Genomic DNA, 14,146 nt, shown 5'->3' on the forward strand with positions numbered 1-14,146 from the left:
CACTGTCATTAAAGATGGCATTACCAGTGCAGCGATGAAAAAGGAGGCTTCCAAAGATGAAGGCGGCTCTAGATGATACACACTGATTAATAACATCCTAGAAAGTTGGCTTTTCTTACTTGGAGAAATTTTTAGAACTTGCATTTTGTTTTTCCATATGGGAGAAAATAAAATTTCCCTTTTCTGTCACTCAGTGCCCACCTCTTCTTCGAGGACGGGCTAATGAGAACAGAGTTCGCATATCTCTGCAGGCCTCACCTAGTCACCAGCGAAGCTTAATCAAATTTCCATTCACAGCTGCACATCGCTGCTTTAATAGCTTAGGTAGATGTGGCACTGATAAATCGTTGAGAGATGTTTGGAAAAATAAAAGTTTTTTTCTGTTACTTTCCTATGAAATAATTGTAAGTCTCTACAGTTTTCTGACCTGGGTGGTATAACAACATCTAATAACAACTAAGTGTTAGGAAGTTGGTATTTGTAGCTAATTTTCAAAGTTCTTTAACATACTCTCTTCCTCCTTTCAGCAAAATGATGAGACATTCAGGGTTGGTGTTATTTTCTCCATTTTGGGTTAAGACATTCAGGCTCCAAGAGGTTTAAAAAAAAAAAAAAAAACTTTCCCAGGGTGGCATAGTTAGGACTGGCGATGGGAGAGGTCCTGGTCTTCCTCAGCATGGTGGGTGGAAAGGAGCACGTGATCTGATCGGCCTGGATGTGAATTCACACTATGTCATCACATTAATTGAGTGATCCAGGGCACCTGGGTGGTTCTGTCATATGAGTGTCTGACTCTTGGTTTTGGCTCAGGTCATGATATCACAATTTTGTGAGTTCGAGCCCTGCGTCTGGCTCTATGCTGACAGCTCAGCGCCTGCTTGGGATTCTCTCTCACCCTCTCTCTGGCCCTCCTGTGCTTGCACTGTCTCTCTCTTAAAATAAATAAATGAATTTAAAAAAAAAAATTAATCGAGTGATCTTTCACACCATTGAATTTCCCTGAGCCTATTTCTTTATAAAATATGTATCAGCTGTTCTGAAGACTAGCAGAAGTATATCAAGCACCTGACACAGTGCCCAGTCAGTAATATATCTGCGAGAATTTATCATCACCCCACTCTTTAATGTGATTTGTATTTAATATAATATCACCCCACTACATTAACCTAATGCAACAGGAGGTATTAAATATGCCAAAGTTTGTCTTCATCCTGTCTGCTTTTTTAGAAGTCTGTTTTAACTCTTTTATTATATAGATACTTTATCCTAGAAACATGCCAGTTTATCTTTTGAGATCTAGAAATATAAGTTAAGCAACAACATACACTAATTGGGAAGAGGTAGCCATGATCTGGGAGGAGTTCTGGGTTTTAATTCTGCTCTCTTGCTGATTAATTTTATAACCTTGGGCACTGTTACTATAACTTTTCTAACCTATGAAATCATACCTGGAAGAATACTTGGATATCATAGGGGTTATTATTTAAAAATGAATTATGTAATCAGATCTAGGAGCTGTTTTGTGCTTAGTGACTAGCCTAGTAAGACCTTTCCTTCCTGCCCTGTACCCACACCTCAGCTGGGGATTAGATGAAGGATAGAGAGGGTATTTTTACTCTCTAGCATTTAGTAAATATTCTGTTTATCATCTTGGATTTGAACTAATTAAAGCAGTAATTTCTCTTTAGGTTTCATATTTATCTGATCATATACTCTGGGAATTTCCTTTTTAACCTAAAAACTCTCTGAATATATCTTCTCTATAAGGATACTCATCTTTCTTTTCTATTGGGGTGTTTATAAGTGATGTTTTAAAGCTACCAGACTGAGTAAACCTCTTATTAATACAGAATTTAATGATTGATGGTGAGGGGCACCTGGGTGGCTCAGTTGGTTAAGCGTCCGACTTCAGCTCATGGTCCATGAGTTCAAGCCCCCAATCAGGCTCTGTGCTGACAGTGTGGAGCCTGGAGCCTGCTTCAGATTCTGTCTTTCCCTCCTCCCTCCCCGACTCGTGCTTGGTCTCTCGGTCTCTCTCTCTCAAAAATAAATAAACATTTTTAAAAATTTATTAAAAAAATGATTGATGGTGAAAGTCATAACCTCACATATTTAAAATAGTGTGAAAGTTTATAGGATATTTATTTTAAAAGCCAGTAGAGTATGGACCACTACAAGTTCCCAGATGATTCACTACGATGGACTAAGCCAAGATAAAGAGTAAATGACTAAATTTTTTTATTTTGCATTTACAAAGTAAGAGACAGTAGTTGTAAATTGTCCTTTCTGTCGCATATTTCCATATCTCCTCAAATATTTGACTGTCAGCCGTGTGTTAGCCACTATTGTAGGTACTGTGGAGGACACAATGGCTTGGATGGTAGCTGTCCTCAAGGAGCTTCTGGTCTGTTGGGAGTCTATTCAGTGAAGGTTAGGAGAAAGGATACCTATATGATGATGAGGTATAGATAAATTATGCCAGTTCCAAATACACGTATGTAGAGAGGACTGGTTTTAGGAAATCCTGTCTACAACTTCAGGATTTCAAATAAATTTCTGAATGTGTGAATGTTGTTATAATCAAAATTTAAACTTTCAAGAACGGTTTCCTCTTTATTTATGAAATTATGTATTTAGGAGAGTTTTTCTTGAAGAAACAAGACCATTTTTCCATTTTTCATTATCTGAATCTTATCACCTTTGTGAGAAAACTCTAAAACATTTATGCATTCTTTGTATTATTTTTTTTGTTAGATTTTTTTGCAGCTCTCTGGATTCCGCCAACTGTGTATCAGCGAAAGCAGGCGGTGAGCCCCCAGAAAAAAGTGCTGTCACAGATGAAGAGGCCAGTGTAGCTGAACCAGATCATCAGGATGGCAAGAAGCTGGCTGGTCCGGATGGAGCATATAATTCAGATGATGAGGTTCCAGATGAAAGTTCTGTCACAGATGAAGAGGCCAGTGTAGCTGAACCAGATCATCAGGATGGCAAGAAGCTGGCTGGTCCGGATGGAGCATATAATTCAGATGATGAGATTCCATATGAAAGTTCTGTCACAGATGAAGAGGCCAGTGTAGCTGAGCCAGATTGTCAGGATGGCAAGAAGCTGGCTGGTCCGGATGGAGCATATAATTCAGATGATGAGGTTCCAGATGAAAGTTCTATCGCAGATGAAGAGACCAGTGTAGATAAATCAGACTGTCAGGATGGCAAGAAGCTGGCTGGTCCAGATGGAGCATGTAATTCAGGTGATCAGGTTCCAGATAATGCAACTATGATTGCTGACGACTCTCTATGTTTGGAGACCAGCAAATTCACAAGGACCATCTCACCACCCACCCTGGGGACACTCAGAAATTGTTTTAGCTGGTCTGGAAGTCTTGGAGATTTTTCACGAACTTCAAGCCCCTCTCCAGGCGCAGCACTGCAGCAGTTCCGGAGAAGGACCGATCCCCTCACTGCGGCACCGGACCAGAGGGAAGCGTCTGCTGTGTCCCAGTTAAAGAGTGAGGAGTCCGGTGATGGAGCGCCTCCCGTGCGGGCAGCGGCTTGGTGTCCAAAGTCTCAAGGAAGCCCAGAACTGTCACCACACAATTTAAATGTGTCAAAACTGTCTCAGCCTTCTAGTAAGGATTCCGACTCAGAGGTAAGTCACATTATGAAGCCTTTGTTTTCAAATCCATACATAAGAGAAGATCTGGTATTAATCAGATCACTGGGGAAATTTTGCCTACGTTATGGAAATAATTGGCTGTCTTAACTTTTTTTTTAAGTTTACTTTTTTATTTTGAGAGAGAGAATGCACGCAAGTGTGGGAAGGGCAGAGAGAGACAGAGAGAGAGAGTCCCAAGCAGACCCTGCACTGTCAGCACAGAGCTGGATGTGGGGCTCAATCTGAAAAACCGTGATATCATGATGTGAGCTGAAATCGTGAGTCCGAGGCTTAACTGACCGAGCCACCCGGGCACCCCTGCTGTCTGAATTTTTTATTCTAGGTCTTACTGTGTAGAAACTTCACATTTTATTCATTGTAAGGACTTCTCTGTATGTTTAATACTTTAAACTCTTGTACATTCAACCTAACTCGATCTCCTGAGTTACTTACATACTGTGGAACAGTTAAGACATAAGCAGAATGGTAACTTACAATACATTTAACATTTAATTCCTTAATATACTTTTGGATTCAAATAACATTTGAATCCTTATAAGTAAATGGCCTTATCAATTTGATGATGTTCATCTTAAGGTTTTAGTACTTAGAAATATATTTTCATTTACCCTTCTTAGTCCTGCTGAACTTCCCCTTTCTAACAAAACAAAATGGTAATGCATGTGATTTTGTCATTCTGTTTTAAGTTAATAAAAGCATCCTAACCATTTTTTCCCTTGCTTATGAAATATCTTTTAGTCTGACTTAAAGCTTCGAGTATGTACTGCTCATAAGATGCTGTGATGTTGTAAAATGACATGACGACAGAATAGCTTCCTTTACATCTGAGTTACCTCAGATTTACCAATATAACATACTTCGTTTTATCTTCAGCACCTGTAATTACCAAGTTATAAGAACAGTTATAGCCGCGGTACTACTTGAGAGAATTTTGATAATCCTCAATTTTGCAGTGTGTCTATCAGGATAGCTTGTATTTATCAAAAGGAAAATATTTTATTCAAGTTTCCAAAGGAAACTTGAGTTGTATTGGACTCAAAGTGAAGAAAAAAGCTAACTTACAATGTGAGAACAAATTGTTTTCATTTAGAGAAAGCTGAAATCAGTTAATATGTTGAATTCAAACTGTTCCCTGCGGTATTGAAGTGTGAAGACTAGGCCAGGCCACCCCTGGGCTGCCTTGGAGACGTGTGCTTTTCTTCTTCCTTTCATTTGCTTTGCCCTCAGTTCATCCATACTGGTCTACAACACTCTTTCTGTTTCTTTTAATATCCATTTTAGGGGCGCCTGGGTGGCTCATTTAGTTGAAGCATCTGACTCCGGCTCAGGTCGTGATCCCACGGTTTGTGAGTTTGAGCCCCACATCAGGCTCTCTGCTGTCAGTGCAGAGCCCGCTTTGGATCCTCAGTCCCCCTCTCCCTCATCCTCCCCCGCTCACGCTCTCTTTCAAAAATAAACATTTGAAAACAATACAATAGGGGCGCCTGGGTGGCTCAGTCGGTTAGGCATCCGGCTTCGGCTCAGGTCATGATCTCGCAGTCCGTGAGTTCAAGCCCCGCATTGGGCTCTGTGCTGACAGCTCAGAGCCTGGAGCCTGTTTCAGCTTCTGTGTCTCCCTCTCTCTCTGACCCTTCCCCCTTCATGCTGTGTCCCTCTCTGTCTCAAAAATAAATAAACGTTAAAAAAAAAAACAATGCTACAATCCTCCATTTTAACACCATCCTTTTCATTTTGTACTGCATACTGCATTTGCCCTTGGCCCCATTTGGGTGCCAACACAGTAGCTGTCTCTTGAACATCTTTCATGAAAACGTCATCTATTTATGAGACTACTCTTAGGTCTGCTGAGCTCTTTCAGGGCAAGTGCTTTCTCCTTTTTCAACAGACATCTTCCTGTTTCACTTTGTAATCTTTTAGCCATGTGTTGCTGAGAAGCATACCAGTTCACAGGCTGTGGGCTGGTCCTACTGATGAACTTTCCACATTTCTGTCTTCTAGCTAACCATTTTTTGTATTAATCAGTTATAGAGACATGAACCCTCTTCTCCCTTCCTTCCCCACAAAAACAACTACCCACCTAAACTAGAAATGATTCATTAAGTCCTCTCTTGCCACCAGATGGAGTATACTCCTGTTAGGATAAATGAATTGTTAATTCTCAAAGAATTAGAACACTAACAGTTAACATAAAATTACATAATCTTTCGTTGATTCAGAAAATGTGTCAGAAAGCCACAGTGCCATTGGGCTTCATCTTTAATATTAGTTTTTACCGTGTGGCTCTGAAGAAAATATTTCTGTATTGGGCCTTCCATTGGTAGTTCACTGTGAAAAGCAACAATCTTAGATTCTGTGTGTATTGAGTTCACTGACCCTATTTGAGGTGAATTAATCTTATGACCTTACTCATGACCTTTATTTTAAGAACTGATTTAACGTCTGAAACTAATGTAACGTGTCAACTAAAAAAAAAAGAAGAAAGAAAAATAAGCAAATGATTTGTCCCTGAGTCACCACTACTGTTAACTATGAGCAAGGAATATTAGAGTTTCTGAAAATTACAGTCAAGTTAATGGAGTATTTTTCACTTTGGGATTATTTTTTAAGTATCTAATACTCTAAAGAATCCCAAAATAAATTGAAAAAAAAAAAATCCTCTTGAAAAATGCAGAAATGTAAAGCATTCATTGTCCTTTTTTTATTTGAGTTTCATGGGAATCCAGATTTTTCTGTGTAAAGCAAAGCTTTATATGATGGGATAGGGCAGAGGTTAGATCTCAGTGGCATTGGGAAAAGTAACTGCATTTGACGCAATATTACTCTACTTCTTGAAAGCAGATGCCTTTTTTTTTTCTTTAATGTTGAATGTGTTCCACAATTAAAGATTTGGCTGTACTGGTTCAGCTTTTTGTAGCTAGTAGTTCACAAAACCTATTAGCCGAGCTTGGGTAAGCAATGATACTACATCAGGAGACTTTTGTCTAATCAGAGTCAGCATTTTGACAGGCTCCTGAAAGGGTTAGAAAAAGTCTTCAAATTCAAATGTATCGTTTCTTTTATACAATTTACTTGAGGTAAAACATTTTGCTAGTTTGTTGAATACTGGTTAGTTGTCATAAAAAAATCCATAGTAAAAATCTTATTTTTTTATTGGGGAATCTAGGAATCTGACTGCAATAATAAGTCATTTGAGAATCAAGGTAATCTGGAATCCAAGCTACATTTATCTCAGTATTCAAGAAAAGTCACACTTCTCAAAAACAAGGTAAAACAAACATCTAATTTTTTTAAATTTCAGAAGCAGTATATGTTTATTACCAAAAAATGAGAAATATCAACAGAATTGAAAATGCGTATATTTTAATTTACAGGAGAAATGTTTACTTTCAGTCCTTCTAGGGCCATGTTTATGCCTGATTGTAGGTGGTAAAGTTGTTGAAGAAACCCTTATCTTCTGGACTATAAAGCTCTTTTTCTCATGTGCTTCTACAGCTTTACTTATGATGACTGAGTAATAGCCATTGGATGAGTGTAGCCAACCCTCTATGTTTGTCATTTAACTAAACATTTTTTGCGGTAGCAGACAAGACTGCAACCAAGAACTTGTGGATAAATATTTACGTGCCGTTCTTGATTATTTCATAGGGATGAATTCCGTGGAGTGGTATTGCTAGTCTAAAGGCACCAGAATTAGAGCTTTAATATATATTGCCAAAAGACCTTCTAGAAACTGTATATCCGAGAAGCCAGGTTATTTTTTTTATCAAGATACATAAATATTTGCATGACTGCAAAGGGAAAGCTCATAAGCTAAAGCATATTTTACGTATGAAGTGTTCTACCCATTAATATGAAAAATGCTAATTTCTAACTCAAAAATGTACAAGGGACATATATAGTACAAAAGAAAAAGTATAAATGGTTGGTTAACACATAAAAGCATGTTCAACCTCATTAGTAATCAAATAATGCAAATTAAAATAATGAAACATAATTTCTCACCGCTCAGATTTTCAAAAAATATTTTTAGTTGTACTCATTTTTATGAGACTATAGCGAGACAAATAAACATATTAATTGTGTATAAATTGCTCTGCCGTTTCAGGAAAGCAATTTGAATGAGTTTAAATAATTCAACCCAATTTAAATAATTCAAGTTCCAATTCTAGAACTTGTCTAAGGAAATCATGAGAGTTTAAGTACATGAACACTTGGGGCACCTGGGTGGCTCGTTGGTGAAGCGACCGACTCTTGATTTCGACTCAGGTCATGATCTCATCGTTTGTGACTTTGAGCCTCAAGTCGGGCTCTGTATTGACAGCATGGAGCCTGATTGGGATATTCTCTCTCTCTCTCTCCCCCTCTCCCCCTCTCTCTCCCCCCTCTCTCTCCCCCCTCTCTCTCCCCCCCTCTCTCTCCCCCCTCTCTCTCCCCCCTCTCTCTCCCCTGTCTCTCTCCCCCCTCTCTCTCCCCTGTCTCTCTCCCCCCTCTCTCTCCCCCCCCTCTCTCTCCCCCCCTGTCTCTCCTCCCCCCCTCCCCCTCCCCCTCCCTCTCCCCTCCCCCTCCCTCCCCCTCCCTCCCTCTCCCTCCCTCTCTCTCCCTCTCTCTCCCTCTCTCTCCCTCTCTCTCCCTCTCTCTCTCTCTCACAGCCTCTCCCCTGCTTGTGCTGTCTGTCTCTCTCTCTCAAAACAAATAAACATTAAAAAAAAGTACATGAACACTTAGCCTGCATTAGTTACAATAGTGAAAAATTGAAAATTGCCTATCTAAAAATAAGGGGGTGAATTATTAAATACATTACTGGTTTTAGCTCTTAGGTGGTAGGAATATAAGTGAATTTTTTTCTGTTGTTTTCCCCTGTTTTTCCATAGTGAACATATTATTTTTCTAATAGCATAAACACTTTTTAAAAATTTCAGTAAATGGTCTGCATATCGATTTGAAAGAAGATCCCCCATCTCCTACTATACAAATATAAATCCTAGATATATTAAATATATAAATGTGGAATATGTAAATATAAGATTATTTTGGGGGGCTCCTGGGTGTCTCAGTTGGTTAAACATCTGACTTAAGCTCAGGTCATGATCTCAGTTTGTGGGTTTAAGCCCTATGTCAGGTTCTGTGCTAACAACTCAGAGCCTGGAGCCTGCTTTGGATTCTGTGTCTCCCTCTCTCTGCCCCTCCCTTGCTCATGTTCTGTCGCTCTTTCTCACTCAAAAAAAATAAACATTAAAAAAAGATTATTTTTAAATCTTTGAGTGCAAAAGCCTTTTTCAAACATCCTGTCTCAGAAAGGTATCCATGTTTGTTTTTGTTTTAAGTTTATTTTATTTTGAGAGAGAAAGAGAGAACAAATAGGGGAGGGTCAGGGGGTTGCCAGAGAGGATCCAAAGTAGGCTCTGTGCTGGTAGCAGAGACCCTAATGTGGGGCTCGAACTCACAAACTGAGGTGACCTGAGCTGAAGTTGGACTTTTAACTAACTAAGCCTTCCAGGCACCTCCATTTTATAAAGAGTAAAGAGAAAAAACATGGAACGTATGTATGACACGGTATTTTTGTTTAAATATTCACAAATACTCAGGCACACTGTGTTATGTTTACATAATCACAGTAGAAAGTCGGAAAGATACCAGAATTATTTACAGCGACAGGACTGGAAATGTAGAAAGTACTTTCGCAAAAGAAGTTATGTCTGGACATTAAGCCATCTTTTTATTATTATTCTTGCTCTCAGAAGTTGTCAGGGGTCTGTCACTCCTGTTTTAGTGAAACTCCCCAGAATTTTCCCCCTTGCTCCCCAATATCCATCTTTAATATCTAAAATAAAACCTTTTTTTTTTTTTTTTTTTTTTTTAAACATTTATTCCTTTTTGAGAGAGACAGAGTGTGAGCAGGGAAGGGGCAAAGCAAGAAGACACAGAATACAAAGCAGGCTCCAGGCTCTGAGCTGTCAACACAGAACCCGACTCGGGACTTGAACTCACAAATCGTGAGATCATGGCCTGAGCCAAAGTCAGACACTTAACCAACTGAGCCACCCAGGCACCCCAAACCTTTTTTTTCCTTAACCTCAAACCTCTCAGAACATTTCTATCTGTTACATAAGTTATATTATTCTCTTTGCCATTTAGTTTCAAAATCTTAGGGTTATCCTTTTTCTTTCTGCCAGCTCGATCCTTCTGCAGGAGATAAAGAAAAACCACCACACATCTGTACCTATCCAAGTTCTAATCTTTCTTTGTCTTGTTTCTTGCTCTCTCCCTTTTCCCCTCACCAGCACCCCAAGACAAGATTTCATCTTTCATGTGTGAACTTTTCCATTCTTCATACCTCCTCTGGTAGTTGCATCATTCTGAAAGCCTTGTTTTATCTTCCTCACTCTTTACTATCCTAAACAACAACAAAATGTTGATGGCTCCATGTTTCCCACAGGATAAAAATCAACCCTTGGATAGAAAAAGCTAAATGTCATTAGCGATGTGTTTGAACAACTTATTCAAAACAAAATTCACTTCTACATGTAAAAAAGAAAACTATCCAAGATACATTACTAAGTAGAATCGAAATATATTAAGTGAACATTTTTACACATTGCTTATCAGTTATTTTTCTGTTCTGTTCTAGTAGAACAGTATCTAGTATCTACAGATGCTAGTTCAAAGTTAACTAAAGGTAGTTGCCTGAACAGAACAGTATTAAAAGGACCATTTATTCTTCAGATTCCCGGGCTGTATAAATCTAGTTCTGTGGACAATCTTTCTGCGACCAGGATCAAGCCTCTAGTTCCAGCTCGAGCCAGTGGGCTCAGCAAGAAGCCATCAAACATCCAGAAGAGAAATCATCATAATGCTGAGAACAGGCCAGGATTGCAGATAAAAATCAATGAGCTCTGGAAAAATTTTGGATTTAAAAAGTGAGTTGCCGTGTTACTTCTTCTAAGATAGGATAAGTTATTGTTTTTTGTAACTTCAATTACTTTCTCCCATTTCTTTCTATTTTCATATGAGTCAGTTTTGTTTCCTAGTACCCTATAAGAATTATTTTTCTCTATTCTCTTTAGCTCTTTTTAAGTACATTTAATTTTAGTGTCTATGCCTTCTTGTGAAAAGGTGCCAGACTGAAAATCCTGAGTTCCTGGTCTGGCTTTGGGGTCTTTTGTTGAAGCAGATTACTTTTTCTGGCCTAAGTGTCTCAGCTTTGTTCTGTTGTCACTCAGGATTGTGATGAGAGTAGGGTTGTTCTAGACACGGGGGTGGGAAAATAATGCTGCATCACACTTCTTGATTTAAAGCAATTTGTTTCCCTAGATCATCACATCTAAAGTGGGGAGAATCATCCAGTGTCTATGATGAATGTGCCAGATTTCTAATGTAGGGGGCAGACACTATTTTAATAGAATTGATCTTCTGTATATGTATGTTTTTTGAGCCATAGTACTTCCTTCTGTTAGACTACAAAATTAGCCTTGGAGTAGCTGTGATTTATAATTAACTTATTCTCTTGTTCTTCTCAATAAAGCAAATGTGCTAAGAATAGAGGGAGGGAAACTTACATGGGTGGTGGGATTAAATCTTATCAAATAGAAATGTTGTCACAATCAGATGAAATGGATGGTATGAGGGGACTCACTTTAAATAAGCAAGTGCCAGACAACTATTTTTTTATTTTGCATTGTGTAAAGTCTAGGATTATACCATATCGCAGCAGTTCTCAAACATTTGCTTCCAGGCACCCTTTACACCCTTAAAAATTACTAAGGGCCCCATAATACTTTGGTTTACGTGATTATACCTGTCAGCACTTAACTATCTTAGAAATTAAAATGGACATTTTAAAATATTTATCTTTAACAGTGACAAGCCCATACTAAAATCAATAGTATATTATTACATAAAATAAGTATGGTTTTTTTGCAAATCTTTACTGTGGTTTAACAGGATTGAACTGGATTCTTATGTCTGCTTCTGTGTTAGATCTGTTATGGTAGATTGTTTTGGTTGAAGTATAGGAATAAAATCTGGCTCCATACATATTTTTGGCTGGGAAACATAATTTAATAGACTTTTTGTTTAGTTGTAAATTTTATACTTTGACATGATACCAAAATTCAACAAGTGATGGTTTCTTAAAGGTTGCAATGTAGAGTCTGAAACTTGTCAGCCAACTTTGCATATCGTTACATTACCATCCATTGGTCCAGATTGCACCTTGAGTGCCTCTTTTATTCATGCATGAAGTGGTCATTTAGGAAATGTTGTCTTACTGAGTTATCTTCCAAATGTTGACACATTTCATTTTACAATATAAAGAAATCACAATCTTATCAGCAAAGTCTTTAAGAATTAGGAAGTTTTCCAAAATCTTAACTTTCTCTTGAAAGCTTAAATTTTATCCTTGGCAACAAATACTGTTAGTCGATTACCTAAATTTGAATAACCCTAATAGTGTCACATGTGCTTTTTTTCCTGGAGATAACCATCATCATCCTTCAGTACCAACAAAAGTGCCTCCTTGGTTTCCCATTTTCTCACACTAAGAGGTTGAAGGTTGAGATTTAATAAAATTAATGATTTTTACTGCTTTTTTAAGAACATTCTTAAGTGAGACTGGCTTTTTTTTAACTACAAGTGCATGGAGCTGGAGAATACAAATACTGCTTGTATTTCTCGTGTAGTTTGGGGCCGCTGTCTTGACTCGTGCTAAGTTGCCAGTAGCTTCTACGTCAGTTCAGCTTTTGGATGAACACATGTCAGCATGGTGGAAAAGGCAGATAAAGTGTAAATATTATTATGAAATAGTTTTGATCTTGTAAACCCCCTGAAACGGTCTTGAGAATTTTTAGGAGACCATGGGCCATATTTCGAGAACTGCTACTAAAGAGAAATTGAGGGTGCAGAAGCATTCCTAAGTGTGTTCCTAATAGGATGTTTATAGACCTAGAGATTTTCAGCCCAAAAAAAGAAAAAAAAAAAAAAAAAAGGTTGTGAGGAGGCAGGAGTAAAAGATAGGGCTTAAACCTTATTCATGCTTCACTTATGTTGGTTCTTAGCCAGACTGGAGAAGGGTGCTAAGAAGGAGAAAGGAACTAAAGGTTCTTTATTGGAATCATTCTTTCTTAGCTAGTACATATTTAGTAGTGGCCTTGCACCTGCTTTAAAAGGTAATTTAGGAAGCAGGAAGGGGGAACTGAGAAGCAAAACTCACATTTTATTGGGATACTCAGAGACAAATTAGAAGGTCTTGTCTTCATATATCTCTTTTGTCTAGGTAGACTATTCTCTAATAACTAGTACCCTAAAAACCCCAAATTCATTTTCTTGTATTTTACAGAGATTTTGAAAAGCTTCCTTCTTGTAAGAAGCCAGATCCCCTGTCGCCAGTCAAAGACAACATCCAACTAACTCCAGAAGCAGAAGAGGATATATTTAACAAATCTGAATGCATGCGTGTTCAGAGAGCAATATTCCAATAAATGCAGGCAGCTGGGAGGCTATTGCCTGCAAGACAGTCTCTATCAATTTGAAGTGCTGTTTGGGAATGAGGCAGTTACCAGACTGAAAGATTTATGCATAGATGTAATGCCATTTTTTAAATAGAGTACATTTTGTATATTAACTGTAACTATTTCTTTGTTCAGCTTTTTATATTTTGTAAGAAGCTAAAATAGAGAAATAATTTTATCTTTGACAGTTTTTGGAAGTTTTGATGTTTTGGGGCAAGGCCCCTGGAATTTAGAAAAATCTACTCTGAAGGTTTCTGCCATGTTGTCAAATGTAAGGATAGTAAATGAAAAGCCACAATTCTGTAATCATTTTATCCTGGAGGGAATCACTGTATTTCCTCTCAGGGTTGAATTGGAAATAAAGTTTCTGGAATGGGAGGGGTAGCTGGAAAGGTTAAAGTGTGAGCTGAAAATCCCTTAACTAGAGTCTTAGGTATGGTGTAAGACACTAAAGCATTAGGGTCTGTGAAGAGTACACTCGACAGGGGTGGTCAGGTGTCGCAGACTATGAGTCTGGAGTTCTCTTGTCCAGAAAGAGAGTGGACGCAGAATTGAATACGAGAGGCTAATGTCCAGGAGGAGACAAGAGCCCGGAACAGGGGTTTCGTCTCCATATTTATTGAGCTCATAAGGTATTACCCATGTGGTGAACGTGAGTAAAACAAGACCTTATACGTGTGAACATGGAGAAAACAATCAGACCGTAATCATTAACTTGTATGTGTAAGAATCAAAAGGTCTAGGGGGCAAGTGGAGTTTGTGATCAAGGTATATTGGCTCCAGCTGGAAAGCAATTTCCTGCAGGTGATAGAACAAGTTACTTGTGATCCCATTACAGTATGTCACTAGCTAACCTTGGGTGCTTTCGCCCAGTGGTGGCGGCTTTCCACCCTAAGCTGTTTTTCTAACCCATTTATGTAAGTAGAACCTATTTCCCCACAGTCAGGTACCTAGAAAAAACCAGCCA

At 38.4% G+C, this 14,146-nt stretch overlaps 1 protein-coding gene across 3 annotated transcripts in view; it reads left to right on the top strand.

Annotated features, from left to right (window-relative positions):
• EXO1 (exonuclease 1) overlaps positions 1-13,578 on the top strand; it is a 38,552-nt gene extending 24,974 nt beyond the window's left edge. For all 3 annotated transcript variants that reach the window (XM_019423085.2, XM_019423037.2, XM_019423074.2), the window contains 4 exons: positions 2,755-3,646; positions 6,837-6,938; positions 10,397-10,590; positions 13,008-13,578. In XM_019423085.2, the coding sequence (XP_019278630.2) occupies positions 2,755-3,646; positions 6,837-6,938; positions 10,397-10,590; positions 13,008-13,149 (1,330 nt within the window). In that variant the 3' untranslated portion in view covers positions 13,150-13,578. The remainder of the gene's footprint in view (positions 1-2,754; positions 3,647-6,836; positions 6,939-10,396; positions 10,591-13,007) is intronic.
• The last annotated feature ends 568 nt before the right edge of the window (positions 13,579-14,146 follow it).

The sequence above is a fragment of the Panthera pardus genome, unplaced genomic scaffold, assembly GCF_024362965.1.
Source record: "Panthera pardus isolate Hobbes unplaced genomic scaffold, ASM2436296v1 HiC_scaffold_21, whole genome shotgun sequence".
Lineage (NCBI taxonomy): Eukaryota > Metazoa > Chordata > Mammalia > Carnivora > Felidae > Panthera > Panthera pardus.